Consider the following 17,598-nt stretch of genomic DNA (forward strand, 5'->3'; position numbering starts at 1 on the left):
AAGGTAGCGTATATCATTCCCAGATTGAAAGTGGCAAGAGAGGAAAAAGAATCAGATCATGTCTCTGTGTTTACAGGAGAGTTACTAGAAATTATGGTAGCAATTAATAAAATAAATGAAATGGGGCTAAGTAAAACTTTATATGCTCAGATTCAAGTTCAGCCTTGATATGCCTGGAAGTTCAAAAGTCAGATACTAGACAGGATATCGTTTTGGAAATCTTACAGATATTGTTCATGATGAAAAAAGATAGTTAAATTTTTATGAGTTCTGGCACATACTGGAGTGTCAGGAAATGAAGCAGCAGATAAATGAGCAAAACAGACTATGGCAAAGGAAACTATAGATATGCAAATTAGGTATAGCAAATTAGAAATCAAATCAATAATTAAAAGGGAGATAAATAAAAATTGTCAATCGTATTGGGATAATGAGAAAAAGGGTAGACATTTACATTTAATACAACCATTGTTTTATGGTAGGTAGAACATATTCCGTAGGAAGGAATTCAAGTGGGAGAAGGAAGGAAGACTGTATTATTTCTAGATTAAGACTGGGACATAGGACTTAATTCAACAATGCAAATACAAGGAAAACATCCTACAGGATTGTGTGAATGGTGTGGAATCAGAAACAGTGGAGCATGTACTTATTAACCCTCTATGGTACGCAACATGATATCATTGAGAAACATTTTTTGGGGGGTGTTTTTCCTGCTTAAAATTGGACACTATAACAATATCAATAAACATGTTCATTAATTTTTCATTTATTTAATTTTTTAAAGTTTGTTGCAACATTGTACCACAATGGACAAATTGAAACATTTGACATTTTCACGTAGAACAAATAAAGATATTTATTGAAAACATCAATTTCTTTAACCAGACATTTGAACAAACACAAAAAAATCCAGTTTTTAATGTAGGCTATTACAAATTTCCTATTTAATAAAAAGTAACATTTCACATCCAGCTGTTGCTCTCAGGCAACATTGTACCATAGTGGAACACAAGTATTACCAAACCATCGTTATCATATCAAGTTATCATATCCATCTTCATCCTCATCGCATCTTCACTCTCACCCTCTCTCTCTCCCTGCAGGATTCACTGTCACTATGACCTTATCTTCCTCATCACAGTATGACACCTCATCCTCACCCTCGTCAACTGACAGTTGTGTTTTATACCTTTTTAGGTACTATAGAAAACGTGCAGATCATAATATGTGCAGATGTAGTATGAAAATTACTATTCTTATAAGTGCATTACAAAATCATGCAAAAATGGAAATATATTTAGATAATTCTAACAATTTTCCTTACAAATATAATATATTTGTATCCAACCTAGTATGCCTGGTATGGCCTTGTGCGATTCCATTGTGGTACCTTTAGGCAACACACAGTTTTTTGTTATGTCCTCTAAAACATTTGATGATATATGATGTAAAGTTCTTGAAAATACTTCTTTACTTACCAGTGAGTGAAGGTGACTCATATTTTCTGTAGGTGATTAACTGGATGCAAATTAGTGAAAATTGGGGAATTCATTGGGGAAAATATGGAGCAATGTGACCTGTGCACATGTGCTGAAACAAGACACTAAATGGACCCCTGTGGGTCATGTGACCACTTTTTCGCACTTTCATTGATAAGTTTTTGAGTTCTTCTCCCCTGAGATAGGTTTGACCAATAAATGGGTGTCTCATTTTATTAAAAATAAACTCAAATAGACTATGTTGCCTTGAGGCAACACCGTGTAATAAATATTCAGAGGAAAGAAGTAAGATAATTGAAGAATTTCAGATGAAAGGTAATCAACAATTAACATTAAAGATGATTTTAAACTTAGTAGAAGGGGGTAGGTTAATAATACAGTTTTTAAATAGAACAAATTTGATCTATAGGGGTCAGTTGTTCAAAGGTAAGTTGATCGGATTTTGGTTATCGGATTGGATCAAATCTTGAAAATGGGTTGTTCAAAAGGGAAAGAAGGAATCTGAAATCAGATTAGATCACGGAATCCAATCTTAGTTTTAATCTGGATCAAACCTTCAGTTTGTGTTGTTCAAAACTTGTCAGTAGGATTTGGATAACTTTGATCCAAAAAAACAGGATTATCCTGATCCTAACAGGGGGTAGGATTTCAAGGTGGATTCCAGGAAGAAAATGTAGTAAAACTTTAGAATTGGTCAAAAATACAACATTTGTATCATGTAATATACACACACACTCATATTTTTATTTAGCTTTTGATTAGCTTAACTGTTAAAGTAATACATTAGAAGTAGACATTAGGCTACATATTAAGCCTTTCGGTAGGCTACTGTAAAGTAAAAAAGAGATTTTGTGCCATTAAATAATCCCCAAACAGCTGTAAAAATCAAATCACTGTTTTATCACTGTTTCTAAATTACATTGGCACAATCATAAGAGATGAACCAGTCAAAAGATATTTGCAAGCGAACACAAAGTTGTTTTGTTGAACGCTATACGAAACTTTTCTAAAATAACGCAAAAGCATTGACTTTTTTTTTTTTTTTTTTTTTTCATATTTTTTACATGACCATGTCCCTTTGGGGGTTCCGTAGTAGAGCACCAGCAATCCAGATTTGGTAATCGGAAAAAGTTTACATCCAGATCAGGGTGATCCAATCCAATTTTGCTTTGAAAACTCGGCACAAAAGTAAGATGAATTGCCTGATCCTGGATAGCAAAAAAATGGGATTTCCAAATCCAGATCATTCTGATCCAGATTAAACTTTTTGAACAACTGGCCCTAGAATATAGATAGGCTATTATTATTATTTTTAGTATCATTATCCCTCTCTGGAATATGATGGACTTTGGCTGTAAATGGAGGAGCTGAACACGCAGCAACATTGAAAGCATGAGCCCTGATGTTCTGGGAGTTGTGATATATTGTCTCTGATCTTACCTACTGTAGATGGCGGTAATGCTCTTTTTTTTTAAGAATGCGAATCGCCAATAAGCCCAAAGAAGAAGAAGAAAGGAAAGGAACCACTGGACAGTCACTCATCTGAGTCTGTCTATGATTTGATTACAGTGTCGGGCGACGTATTATTTATTCACCAGCCTTTTAACAGCGCCTTTAACCCGGTCGACGGTTTCCTTGAACACTTTTAATATGCTGCAATATTTCTTTGGACTTGTTCATCCCTTTGGAGTTTTGTTTGTGACTATCATCACAGGTTTGTATTGACTGCTTTGTATTGAATTTGAAAGCTAATTCATAACTGTACGTTACACTCGCTAGTACCAGTGAGCGTTTGTAATGTGATATATGACAGTGCTTGAGTTCACAGTATTTTTAGTGCTGGTAAATTTGGATGTCTAGACCTTATGCGCCAGAGAAACAGGTGCGCAGCCATCTTTAGAATATTGTCTTTGAACTTCCGTTTTTGCGTTCGCTCTGTATATTTCTATGGCATCGCTGTCGAGGAGTAATTAGCTGGTGAAGTGGATTTACTTATTGTAGAGTTAACGAAAGTTATCAGGAGCATTGTAATGTTTAAAACAGATGTCTTAACAAATGTTAAGGAAGATTTTAAAACGAGCTGTTCATTCACAAAAACCGAAAGAAGACAACGAGCACAACGCTCAAAAGGGGCGTGGCTACATAAGGTCTTATGTATAATCATGCCCTAAGGGGTGGTTGATTATGATTTCACTTTTTTAACTTTAGTTAGTGTGTAATGTTGCTGTTTGAGCATTAAATAACATCTGCAAAGACGCTCAAAGTTCAAAGCAAAGGGAGATATTTTATTTTACATAAACCACATTTTAAGGACTACAACAAACGGCTGGTAGGGACAACAGGAGCTTCCTCCTCCCAGGGTTAGTAACACCACAAACCCTTAAATGTATATAATCCCCGCCCCCGGGAACACGATTTATAGATTATCATGACAGAATATGCTAATCAATGACTAGAAGATAGTTAACTCTACATCAGCCTACATAAATTCATCAACTAATCATTCTGAAATGTCCTGTTGCCTTCTACATGTTGTCACTTATTCTTGAGTCTCTCCATCTTTGTCCGGTTTGAACATAAAAGGCTAAACGTTTTTTGAAATGTTCAGTGCCTGTCAGAGCTGCTAACACACATTCAATCTCTTTAAGCTCCGCCCTCTATGCTGGGAGCAGCAGCTCATTTGCATTTAAAGGGACACACACAAAAACGCCCTCAAAAAGTGACAATTTTAACATGATATAAAAAAATGTATGGGGGGTATTTTGAGCGTAAACTTCACATACACACTCTGGGGACATCAGAGACTTATTTTATATCTTGGGAAAAGGGCATTTTCACCCCTGTCACAGTCATGAACCATGTACGGTGGCCGAGAGAGAGCTTTACGCGCTGCAAAAGAGCAACACGCTGCAATCTGCAACTGAAGAAATAGAAATAGAAAAAATACCAGTAAATTAAGAAAACCAACATCATCTTCAGTTTGACAACACGTGCTGCAAATACTCACAACGCTACCAAATACAGAAACGCGCTGCAAATAGCATTTATTTTGACCTGGTTTTAACCATTAATAAAGTAAGCATTACGGAATTTATTTTCGTGAACCTTGTATGTTATTTAGTTACAGTTGTGAAAATTAGCCAGTTTACATAACGTTTCACAGCTGATTGTATATTTTGTCCGATTATTTGGGCTAATAATATCCAAAAGGCTAGCAGCGTGTTTCTGTATTCTGTTGCGTTGTATTTACAGCACATGTGTTGTCAAACTGATGAAGATGTTTTCGTAATTTGCTGGTGTTTTTTCTATTTGCATGGGTTTTCTTCCGTTGCAGCGCATTGAGCTCTCTCGGCCACAGTAGGCTCATGACAATGCAATCGGTTTATTAAATAAAATATGAAGCGATAAATAATTAGACATAGCCTACTTGTCCTTGTTCAGATACTGTAACTGATAATGATGATGTCCTTATGACTTTTTTTCATATTAATAATGATGAGTTGGGAGGGTACGGTTGACACCTTAACCTTGGGAAACAACTTTCAAATAAAATTCTTTTAAAATAAAATGTTTATTGAGGCTGAGTACAGGTCAAAAAAGATTCTTAGTTTAAGAAGTTTATTAGTTTAAATGCACAATATGTAAGATTAAAATACCCAAAAACCACTAGCACAGTTTCATATAGTTTGTTGACTTGTGTACATACATTATCCCAAATGTTTCCAACAATGTTTACATCCAGAGAAATCAGCCATTTTAATCAGTGTAACAGCCCGTGTCTTTGCGTCACCTGTCAATGTCGTCAAATCTGAGTTCCGTAGAAACCATGGAAACACCAAAGACACTGTAATATATTATGTGTTTTATTAGACAGGTGAGCAACTGTTTGGATACCTTTAATGACAATAAACTAATTGTTATATAGCTCAACATAAGCTTATATAGCTTATTATTTGAATGTCTTGTTTTCTTGATTTACCATGAGTAACATATTTGTACCATGCCTCATGGAGACTTACATAGCATAATCAGAAAGAGCTTTTTTTTCTTTCTTTTTTTGTAGTAACAGTAATACAGCATTTTCTCCACCATACAATATTAATTACAATAATAAAAACGTATTACATGTTATTTAGCAACACAAGTCATCCAGTTTTATTAATATTCTAAAATAGTTTACTGCAGTGTGCAACAAGTGTCCACTACCAGCCACTGTGCGAACGCACAGAGTAACGTTATAACATAACTTTTAACACACAATTTATTTTTATTAGGATTGTTTTGACCAAGTAAAACAGTACTGCGTTACCCCACAATCTTAATTTGTCAAATAAAGTTTATTGTAAAATAAATAAACTACAAAACGTGTTTACGGGTCAAACGTGCCACACCTTTGTTATTGTTTTTAATAAGCGACCTAGATCTAGTGGGGAAACTTCCGTACTGTGCCTTTAATGCCAAGATGATAAGAATTTATTTGCTTCTTTGTTTGTAAACAGTCATAAACAGTTATAGACTGATTGTCTTCTACAATAGCTTTGTCTTGCATAGTTGGTCAATAAACACAATAAAATACCAGATCCTGACCAATAATCCAGACCAGTCATTTTATCAACTAGTTAACATGTGATAGTTGCTTATCAATGTTCAGTCTGTCAAGTAAATAATACCTGCTATTATGTATGCCATTATTCTGAATTCCTCAATATGTTTAACAGGTACACATGCTGATGATGGATGTCCAGTTCAGCTCAACCCACAGAGAGTTATTGTGAAGTACGGCGGTTCTGTCTCAGTCGACTGCAGCACTTCTGTCCCGCATAAAGGGATGGGATGGGAAGTCAGTGAGGGACCAGTGCCCATGACCAGAAACAATCTGACCACATGGAGAGTGTCAGAGCTGAGAGAATGGGACATAGAGCCATCCTGCTTCATAAACTATAATAAGACACAGTGTACAGTGAATCTCCCAGTGACTATTTACAGTGAGTTTCTCTGTTATTGATACTGTTATATTTTCCTTCTCAGAAATATCTACTGTACATTCATGACTGCAGATATCAGTGTGTAAATCTTCCTCCACAGAGACTCCAGACAATGTGTCCATCAGCACTGTGAATCACAATGGACCAATGATGGAGAGAAACCAGTATGAGCTCCAGTGTGACGTTCTCAATGTGGCTCCTGTTCAGAATCTCACTGTCAACTGGTACAAAGGACAGACTCTGGTGGATCAAACCATCTTCAGTGACACCATCAAGACTCCAGTCAGTAAAACATCTAAACTCCTGATCCGTCCAGACAGAGCTGATGATGGAGCTCAGTACAGGTGTGAAGCAAAGCTGGAACTGGGAGAAGAAGGACCTCGACCTCCTCCAACAGCCCCATCAAAAACACTCAATGTTGAAGTTTACTGTAGGTTTACTTATTGCTACGCTTTCAAATTTGATTCAGTTTAATTCAGTTAATATTTTCTGATGGACCCTCTAGTGTGAAGGATTTTTCATATTATGAAGTGAATTAACATAGATAAAAAGATTTACTGATCTATTAATAAGAGCTGCTCATCATGGTGTTGTTGTGCTGAGAAATGTTCCTCTGTCCTCCTCAGATAAACCAAAACACTCCAGTTCAACAGAGACCATCAATATAAATGAAGAGCTCACACTAAACTGTACAGTGAAGGCAAACCCGGCTCCTACGTACTCATGGCACTCAGAACATCTGAAAGAGACGATCAGCTCCTCGGTGCTCCGGTCCTCCACGCTCAGTTCAGGAAACTACACGTGCATCGCCACAAACTCTCAGGGAACAGACAGCAAAGTGTTCATCCTCACATCTACAGGTCAGTTCTGAATAAACACTAATGAATAGTTAAAACACTAATTTAAAATTACCGTTACTGATTTCCTATCTGGATGTTAGCATCACTCTGGTTCCCTCAATAAAAACTTAACCGGATTTTTCCATTGGCTTTAGAGAAAGAATGCTCTGTGACCAACAAAATATGATTCTTACATGCTTTGTTCATCATTAAAATCTTCACAAATGAACACAATTTTTATGAATTTTGAAGCCTCAATACAATCACCAGAAGTAAAAAGCTAAACATAGTAGGGATGGGACGAAATATCGTTTGACAAAATATCGCGATACAAAACGTGACGAAACGCATCGAGGTCGAAAAAAATGGATCGCGAAATAAAGCTAGATGGCACTGCTGCATGATTTGCGTAGTATATAAATAATTTAGTGTATTATATGTGTGTGTATGTATATGGGGCAGACATACAGTTGGTGGCAGACTGGCAGCACCATCTGCTGATCAAGCAGGGTAAAACTAAATGAAAAAAAAAATTATATCCGGGGAACGGTGCGGTACGTCGTCACGTCAAGACAGCGGTTTGTTTCTCACAGTAAACTGCCATGCAGGCTAGAATTGCGAAACATTATTGGATAATTCTTATAATTTACATTTCTCTGGGCCAATCGGAATCTTAGCACTTTTTCTCTTGGCCAATCGGAATCTTAGCACTTGCGTCATAATCTTGAAGCACACACACATACCGTGCGAGTCTAATGGAAACTCACGCATGAATTTTCCTGCATTGAACTTGTTTTAGCGCCCGCCAAAGTGAATTTTTGTCCCGCCAAAGTCTTATTTGATCGGTGAGTAATGTAGATGAACAGCTGCGTTTGTGACAGGGCGCATGTTTTAACTAAAAGAACGACCAGAGAGAGAGAGAGAGCCGGTCGCGCGCGCGCACTCTCTGTGTAAACGACTTCACTGTCTCCAAACTAGGCGCTGTCTTGCTCTCTCTCCCTCGCACATATAGAGCATCACAGTCCCGCCCACAGCCCGAGAGCGCTTCGGTGCCGGAAGTAAATTTCCCATTCATTTCTCCCATTGACGTTTTCGAAAATCCGTATCTAAAGAGTTTTAGAGCATGTCTGAGGATAACCAGTTACGGCTGAACTCATAGGCATACAACATATCATTTCGAGTGAAAAAACGGCGAGAAAATCCAAAAAAAGTCAAAGGTACAAGACTGTGTACATATTTTCATTTCCGAGCGAAGGAACTACTCATCCCATAAACCACCGCGCCTCACTGAAGTCGACTGAAGCCACAACCGCGAAAGAGCCTTTAGAGCGACTTTAAAATCTGACGACAGCCACGCGAACTTTTTCTTGTGCCGTTTATAGCAGTTCTTTCAGTAGTAATTGTGTAAATAGACTGGAAAGCATGGCTGGTGGTCCGCGGCTCACGGGTGCAGATCTGGCAGTCCGCGCGGCGTTCTGCTCATCAGTTTCAGCGGCCCACGGGCAGGTTGCTGACAAATGCCTCAACAATTTCCCACTTGTGATCCATGCTCATTTTATTCATGAAGTTATAGTTCATCCTTAATTTTAATAACATTTAATGTATTTTCTTAATAACAACAAGTGAAAATTAAAAAGTGAAGGTCAGCAAACCAGAAAGTGCATCATATTCAGTTTATTAACTTGCCATAAATGATTACACAAATGTTCAGTAAATGCATGAAGAGCTCTCTATGGCTCTGGGTATGCCTAAGCTAAATATTGTTTTGACAGTGGCATCATAAAATGCTTGATATGACTCATACCATATATGAAGACTCCTCGGTTCAAATGTCACATCAGTGATACAGTGCAAAAAAAACGCAACAGTTTTTTTTATTTTTTTATTTATCTTGAGTCTTCACGAACTTTCGCGGGGTTTACACAAGCTCCACCAATCAGATGCATCACTGTGGGATTGTGGGATTGTTTAGGATTGTGGGTAATGAAGTACTTCTCCAAGACATCGCGAATAAAAGGCATTTATCTCAAAACAAGGTTAGTGCCCCATGAACTTTTGGCGGTTATATGAGCATATACAATCGCTTAGTACAGCCGTAGCTGGTTTTAAGTCTACCATGTATGGTTACGTTTTTATGGCTTATACCCCAACTGTCAATGGAGAAATTGTATTGAATTTTTACTTCCGGCACCGGCTGTGGGCGGGACTGTGATGCTCTATTAATCAAAATAAATCGACACGGTGGTAAAAGGTCGGAAGACCAAAGTTTCGTGTGGAGCATTCGGATATTTTTTTTCCCTGAATTATACTGCTGGGTGTGAATTGTGCTAAATAACTTTCCTTATCTTCTCTGAAAAGCGTTCCGGACATTCAGCTGACATAAAACAACACTTTAATTAAACGAAATAAAACTATACTGTGATGAAATGTTTTCTATGTTGACAACTTGACACAAATCTTGGATGTCCATGTCCTAACTGCTGGGATAATCACACAACGCGCACGACACGTCCAATTCGCGAACTAATAATGACTCCTTTGAACCGATTCATTTTAATGAATCGTTAAAACAACTGATCTTTCCAACAGTAAACTCAGGAGACGTCTGAATCGGTGTATAACTAATCAGTAACACTTTACAATAAGGTTCTATTTATTACATACATTATATAAAAAGTACAGTTTGCTAACTCAAGCTTAAACTTTAAAATAAATAAAACCACTTTTTTTTAAAAGCATTTTAAACATTTTTCCACACAGTGCTATCAAGAATCGATAAGAGAATCGTTAAAGAATTGGATCGATAATCAGAATCGTCAGTGGCATTATTATTGATAAAATCTTATCAAATCCCATCCCTGTGTGAAGACAGTAAAATTATAATCAAACATTAAAGAACATACATAAATAAAAAGATGCTAACATGAGGTCTTATTGTGTCACTGTCAGTCTTGTTACATCTGTGCAAAACTAGGGTATGCAGATTAATTATTATTATTATACATCATTCATCAGCATGCATTGATTAATCCCATGGCATGTATAAAAAAAAAAGTTAGTCTGCACTACCTTTTTTTTCTTTTTTTTTCTTTTTTGATATCGTATCGTGACGTATCGTATCGTGACCCTGGCATATCGAGGTGCATCGTATCGTGAGTTTAAGTGTATCGTCCCATCCCTAAAACATAGGTTATAAATAAACTACACCACGGTCACATGACTTCAACGTCACCATCACCCAGCTTTCAACAAATCTTTCGGTCTTTATTAAAAAAAAAAATGTCCCATGAGCGTTTGAGTTATAATAGTTTGCAATAGTTTGTGACACAGGTAGGCTGTACAAGCAGACTAAAGTGAGTAGATGAGTTTAAGTTGTTTGGTGTAATTGTCTAATGTCCCGGCTACAATGTCTGTAGTCCCGTTTTACCACTTGTTAGCAACTGCTTTTTTCAAGAAAAGCAAAAGCTTAAAAAAATGACAAGGGGGTGTAACTGATGTATTTTTTTTAAACACAGACCTTATTTCAGACATTTAACCAACAACCCATTTCAAAAACCCATTAACTTTGGGACGATGAAACCAGAAGTGTTAAAATTCGAACTTGTTTCCGCATTTGACCTATAAACATACTCACTCAATACACTCCTAAAAATAAAGGTGCTTTAAATGTTTTCATGAAGAACCTTTAACATCCATGGAGCCTTTCCATTCCACAAAGGACAGACTCTGAGTTTCTCAGTCCAGTCTGAGTTTCACAAACAAAAACCGCAGACATGCTGAATGAAAATGTAAATCCACTCTCTGTCAGTAGGTGGGGGGCTTATTGAGCAGCAGAAGTAGAGATGTTTCCCAGGTAACTTCTGCTGCTAGTAGACTGTTGCTTAATTTGCTTAATACCGGACAGTATTTTACCATGAGTATTTCAAATCCTGGAAAACAAATACGTTTTAATGACGATTCAAATATTAAACTGTAATACATCAGAAATTGCATTTTGGTTTATCTTCAAACTGGTAACCGTTTCATCCCTATTCCTCAAACTAGAGTGAACTTGGTGACTCCTCGTAAATCTTTAGCATAGTGGCGGTCGCGACCCCCAGGTTGGGAAACATCTGATTATATGCAAGTGTGAACTAGTGAAAACTCCTTTTCTGTGAGCTTACTCAGGACTTGATACACAGTGAAATGAACAGTAACAATGGCGTCGGTTTTACATAATCATTTCAAGCCCGAGTCCTCATCCTTTGAAAGTGCAGCAAAGTGGATTTGGTTTGCTTTGGCAGAACAGAAAACGGCATCTTCTCAACATGTCGAAAACACAAACCAAACTCTTCCAGACTACAGTGTTTGAGGGCGGGTCAAAGTAGATGTTTGCAGGCAGCCAATGAAGACCATAGGCTGGATTTATGCAAATGTGTTACAAACATAGGTTTGAGCAGGAAGTGAGACTGGAATTACTGACGACTCGTTTTGGCAGTTCAAAATCGATTCTTTCATTTGCAATAACATAATTTGTCATGCACTTTGATCTTTGCAGACCTTTTAAGTTCACAAACAGCTACAGTATATTAAGCACTACATGAAATGTAATATGTGAAAAAGCATAATAAGGAGGGGGGCACTTTAAGAGTGTAGCACTGTATATACTGTAACAATGAGATCTTCTGATACAGAGGAGCCTAGGTTTGTGTGTATGTTACAATTCTGCTAGTGTAATTTATATAAACATTTTAATTAGGAGCAACTAGAAAACAAAATTTCAAAAAAAATTAAACCGCTTTCTGTTGGTTATATAGACTACAATATTATTACAAATCTTTTCCATTTGAAATGGAAAACCCTAACTATGAGGAAAGAAAACAAGAATGCATTTGTGACATTTTAGCAAGTTGGTTATATTAATATTTCTCAATATTTATTTATCCCAAAGTTTCTTCTTTTTTTTCTTCTTTTTTTTTGCAGTCTTGAATAAGCTTCGCATTTGCAATTAATCATTCATCAGGCTATTTTATCTAACACAAAATGAGGAATAGGGCAACATTAGTGTCTTGTAGTCTCCCGTACACTGGTGTTGTGTTCCTGCCGAGCCGCTCCAGGACGGCTGCTGGTGGTTTGTGTGTCACGCTTCTGTTGCTGAAACTGTTGATGGATTCATCTGTTTCTAAAATCATTCATGTCATTTCTCCCACAGGCAGCACACCATGGTGGGCTATTATTTTAGCTGTCTTGGCAGTGGCAGTGGCAGTGGCAGTGGCAGTCGTCTCTTATGTGATATACAAACGCAGGACCTCCGCAAATGCTGTCATCTGATTGACTTGCAAGAGATGACCTCAAAACGGTAGCTTCTCCTCAGGGAGATTGTAAAAAAACGTTATGATTATGGATTATACTTTCTATAATATATATACTTAAAGGTATAGTGGAGGATTTTCTTTTTCCGGGTGGATCATCAAGACTATTGGTCCTCCTAATTGTCAATCATTCTGGTGATGTGTTTACGTAAGGCCGTCGTACGTGCTCGTCCCTAGGTAGTTTTCGCTTTCTGCGCATGCGCACTTTCAGGTGTATATGTGTGGTGAGCTACGGTTTCAGCCATTCATTGAAGCTCGCCGTTCTCACCGGGTTTTTTCAAAATGTCTGAGGGTCGCAAGAGAAAAAGTGTCTACGAATTGTATGACAAGAAGAGAAAGGCCTCTGAAGAAAGAAACAAGACCAGAGTGTGTTTGGGTGAATATTTCACACGCTGGCGTGCGCAAAAAGCACAGGTTGGGCTTCCCACTGATGCCTCAGTCGAGAAGTTTCTACTCGACAGGTAAAGTTTGGCATGCTATTTGGAGAAATCCATTTAAAATCACTGCTAGTAAAAGTTAATGTAAGCTATGATTAGCGATGCTAGCCGTCTCTCGTGCACACGTTTTATAGGCGTTCCCTCTCGGGAGCAGGTAGAGTGTTGCGCATGTGCATTTTTTCAAAAAGTGGAGAGGGCGGCATTTTTTCTAAAATTCGGGAATATCCTCCACTATACCTTTAAGATATTTATTTATTTATTTATTTATTTATTTGTCCTCAAAGAGGAAATTATTTTCCACAGTGGTGCATACATTACAAAGACACATTCAAACGTGTTACAAATTTTACAATAATAAGCATACCAAATCAAAACAATGACAAAGGCATAGCTAATCCTCTAATGTGCATTGAAAGGATTGTTTGTTTAAAACCCGTACACCCGTATGGCTGTATAGGGACTTCAGTTTAAACGTCCACTGCTGTGATTGGCTGACAGATTTGCATATGAAATAGACAGTATTACATGTGGAACTCTCTCTAAATTTTCTAGCATGTTTTTACTATTACAGCTCTCATGCTTAACTAATCGTGAAAAGAGTTGATTATAGCATTATATTTAGTTCTATAGCATTATATTTAGATCGTGGCATGAAAGGTTGCAGTGATGAGCATGTATCCGATCACAGAAATGTTGAGCGCATGAATGCAGTGATCTCATCATTGCAACTGGATTTCTGCACACTAAAGAATGCTTTCATCATAAATAACGGTGCAAACATGATGTAAATAACAGGTTTGTTGATTATAACGGGAGTTTTGAGATGTTAAGGTGGAGAAAACTGAATACTGAATTATCAACCCTTACAGCTTGCAGTGTATTAGAAAGGAAGGTATGGACCCAGTGTATTAAAGGTCCCATGACATGCTACTTTTTGTAGGCTTTAATATAGTCCTTAGTGGTCCTTAGTACTGTATCTGAAATCTCTTTCCAAAAATTCAGCCTCGGTGCAGAATTATAGCCACTACAAGCAAGTCCCAGAATGAGCTTCCTTCAGACGGGCCGTTTCGGTGTCTGTAGCTTTAAATACTAATGAGGAGGAGAAAGGCAGCGCAAGGTGGAGGGTGGGTGTGGCCTTGACCATCTTGTGCAACCGTACCATGCATGTTTGTTTATGTTGGATATATTGCAATGGCACGAAGACACGCAGTCGTTTAAGCATTTCAGTTTGACCCAGAATCTGATCTAGATCGAGAAGCAACGGATGAAGAAGTTGCAACTCAGCGGCTCCAGCAGGACGTTTCCGAATGGTTAGTTTAAAATATTATGTCTGGATACGGTACTTTATTCGGATGGTTTACAGTTATCATCATGTAGCTAACGCGAACCTACTGTTGCCTTTTCATGAGAGATCTGTAACGTCTGTAATTTATCTTATTACAATTACATCAAGCTCTGCGATCTTGAAATGCGGATATCGCGCGCGCCATATAACCAACAGGAAAACGGTTTTCCAAATAACAAAGAATGTACAACACTCGCGTTACAGTATGTGTAACTTGATGCTGTCTACCTTCACATTAGCGCAAGTAACTGCATAACGTTAGCTGCATAGCTAATGTGACAGCCACATTCTACGTGTAAGAAGCTAGGTAACCATAAACAGTAAAGCAACACACTTATATATAATTTGTTGACTTACTTGTCCGACGTTCAGCAAGCCCAGCTCTGTATTGACCATTCGATGTTCATTTGTACATCCAATTATTGAGCAATTATTATGCTTCGCTCGCTCAAAAGCCATGATATCTCTCGTGGACAAACTAAAATCGCGCGCGCATTCTACTTCCTTGCTCATTTTCTCATGGGTGAGAAATATTCTCTGGGCGGGCAAAGCAGAGAAAGGGGAGGTAACATTTCTCCTTATGACGTCATGAGGAGATTCAAGATCAGCCCGGTTGAGCCTCCATTTTCTCAAAGGCAGAGAAAAATAGCAAAAGCTCGATTTACACCGATTAAAAATTTTTGAAACTTGGGGACCATATACAGGCTAGGGGAACTCATATTAATGTTAAAAAACCTCAGAAAGTGGAAATTTCATGTCACGGGACCTTTAATGTTGATGGAACTTGTAGATGCTGCAATTTCTTGATTACCTGGTGACAATTAATCATATTGAAGTCAGAACTAAAGTCAATAAAGAGAAGAAAATTGACAAATTAGATTAATAGTAAACTTTATTTTATATAGTGCCTTTAAAGCAGCTTCTCAAGGCACTTTACACAATAAAAATACAAAGAAAATAAAAATACACAAATAGAAATACAAAGAGTAAAAAAAAAAAAAAAGAGAACAGACTGGAATACAAAATAATTAAAACCGTCAAGAAAAAGCGAACCTAATTTTTTTTACACGCATTGCAATTTGTTGAGTGTGGTTTTAGGAACCCCAGAAAGAAGTGTAATGCAGTAGTCAATTCAGGGGAAAACAAAACCAAAGTATTGATAAGCCTTCCAGTCACAGGAAAAGATAGCATAGGGCGAAGTGAACAAAATAGGATACTTAAGCACACATTCCCCCGGTTTCACAGAAAAGGCTTATTAACCCTTAACTGTCACCGTCCCGTATACGGGACGCCTAAGTTTACTTCACTATATTACAATTAAATCCTAATTTAATCACGACAAACTATATATCGTTGGAAAGGTCTAAGACTCCTTACTAGATATTTCAGCACTGTTTTTTGTTACAATTTATGCAGGAACAGTAATAGATGAATTTATGACAAGAGCGCACCTCAAAAAATCTACATCATAACGGGCGTTTCTGGCGTTTGTCACAAAAAGTCGACGCACACACTTTTAATAATTGAAACTTGGGTTTTCGTGCTAAAAGTTCATAATAAAACATTTAATCTAGTATTTGTCAATAAAAAAATATAAAATAATATTATCCTCTAAAAAGTATAATATACATATTATCCTCTAAAATATGATATTATTTTTTTTATTGCCTTTTTTTATTACATCACATATTTTAGTAGTTATCATAAATTAGGTATCATTTGAAAGCTTACGATCTCAGAATTCATCCTGTGAAAACTGTTTTGAAATTGGACATTGTGTTACCATAGAAACGGTACTCTAAATTATTTTATCAGGCTCCTCCCCTTTTGGGCGTCATCATATTTCATAATTTATGATCAAAATATTTTCTAATCTTGACAAAACACATATTGTCAGAAAGGTCTGAGTCTCGAGGTTCCATATTTTGTGACAGAAGTGATATTTGGACAGAAATGTATTACTTTATGTTAGAATGCATACAGTTAAATTCAATTTTTTTGGTAATACGCCTAAACAAAATCTCATGGGAACTTCAATTTTTGTGATATCAACATCAAATTTGGATCACAACTTGGTTAGATATATGGCTTTGATTTTATAGTAATTTTTTTGTAAAACATATTTTGTAAAATATATATTTTATATAAAAGATATATTAAATAAATTATATTTGATTTAATGTAAATTTAAACTTCCATAACTTTTTCATACTTTAATTTTTTGAAGTACTTTCACTTCAGCAATAATCTGCTATTTTTTTCCCTTTAAAACAAGACCAAACTTGGGTCTATACTCCAAAGCATTCTTGAATTACAACCATTTAAGCTTGAATAGTGCATTTTAATGTCCATTCTCAAAAAGGGGGGTGACAGGTAAGGGGTTAAACTAGTACCAGACTAAAATGCATGTTTGAGCTGTTTTAATTGAAAGCAACTTGCACTGGCATATCTAAATATATGTTAGTGCCATTGTTTTGTCTCAAGATGAACACCAGTATGTTTATGTTTTTTTTTTTAAGGCATGTTTATAAAAGCTACTTAAATGTCCTAATTGAACTAAGGCCTAATTCTTGCTTAATCTGTCTTTACCAACTGTGCCACCATCAAGATTGAACTTCATTTGTGGTCTTTCCATAATGGGAAACGTGTTTCTCGTGTGTAAATATCTTTCATAATTTATTTCACTTTTTATTTCAAACGGACTACACCTTATACTTAAAATGTGCTTAAATGACTGTAAAAACGGTATGAATTTGTATGATGTTAATAAAATTGTGTAACGACAATACCTTGTCATTTTTCTTATGTAGAAAATGCATCTTGATTTAGGAATGTTTGGATATTTTGACCGGAAACAACAAAACAAAAATACTGAGTAAGAAAAAGCATTGTTTTGCAGAGCAGATACATTAATTCATTGTGCATATTTTCTTCATGTAGACAACATCAAAAATGACATGTCCTTTTATACAGGATCCTCTAGAGGCCGCATTAATTCGTAGGGAGTTACATTATTGGAATTTTTTTTAGGATTTACAATGTGGTTGGATGCATTGATGACACGCATATTCCCATCATCGCACCGAAAATGAAACGGCTTACTCCAGTGATTCTCAACCGGTGGGCCTCGGGTCATCTG

General features: G+C 36.8%; 1 protein-coding gene across 1 annotated transcript; it reads left to right on the forward strand.

Annotated features, from left to right (window-relative positions):
* The first annotated feature begins 2,981 nt into the window (after positions 1–2,981).
* LOC309506207 (intercellular adhesion molecule 1-like) lies at positions 2,982–17,247 on the forward strand. The gene is made up of 5 exons (XM_082179906.1): positions 2,982–3,216; positions 6,221–6,487; positions 6,588–6,917; positions 7,114–7,347; positions 12,518–17,247. The coding sequence occupies exons 1-5, from the start codon at positions 3,153–3,155 to the stop codon at positions 12,634–12,636; spliced, it is 1,014 nt and encodes a 337-aa protein (XP_082036032.1). The 5' UTR covers positions 2,982–3,152; the 3' UTR covers positions 12,637–17,247.
* The last annotated feature ends 351 nt before the right edge of the window (positions 17,248–17,598 follow it).

This window comes from Leuciscus leuciscus, assembly GCF_965113295.1.
Source record: "Leuciscus leuciscus genome assembly, chromosome: 1".
Lineage (NCBI taxonomy): Eukaryota > Metazoa > Chordata > Actinopteri > Cypriniformes > Leuciscidae > Leuciscus > Leuciscus leuciscus.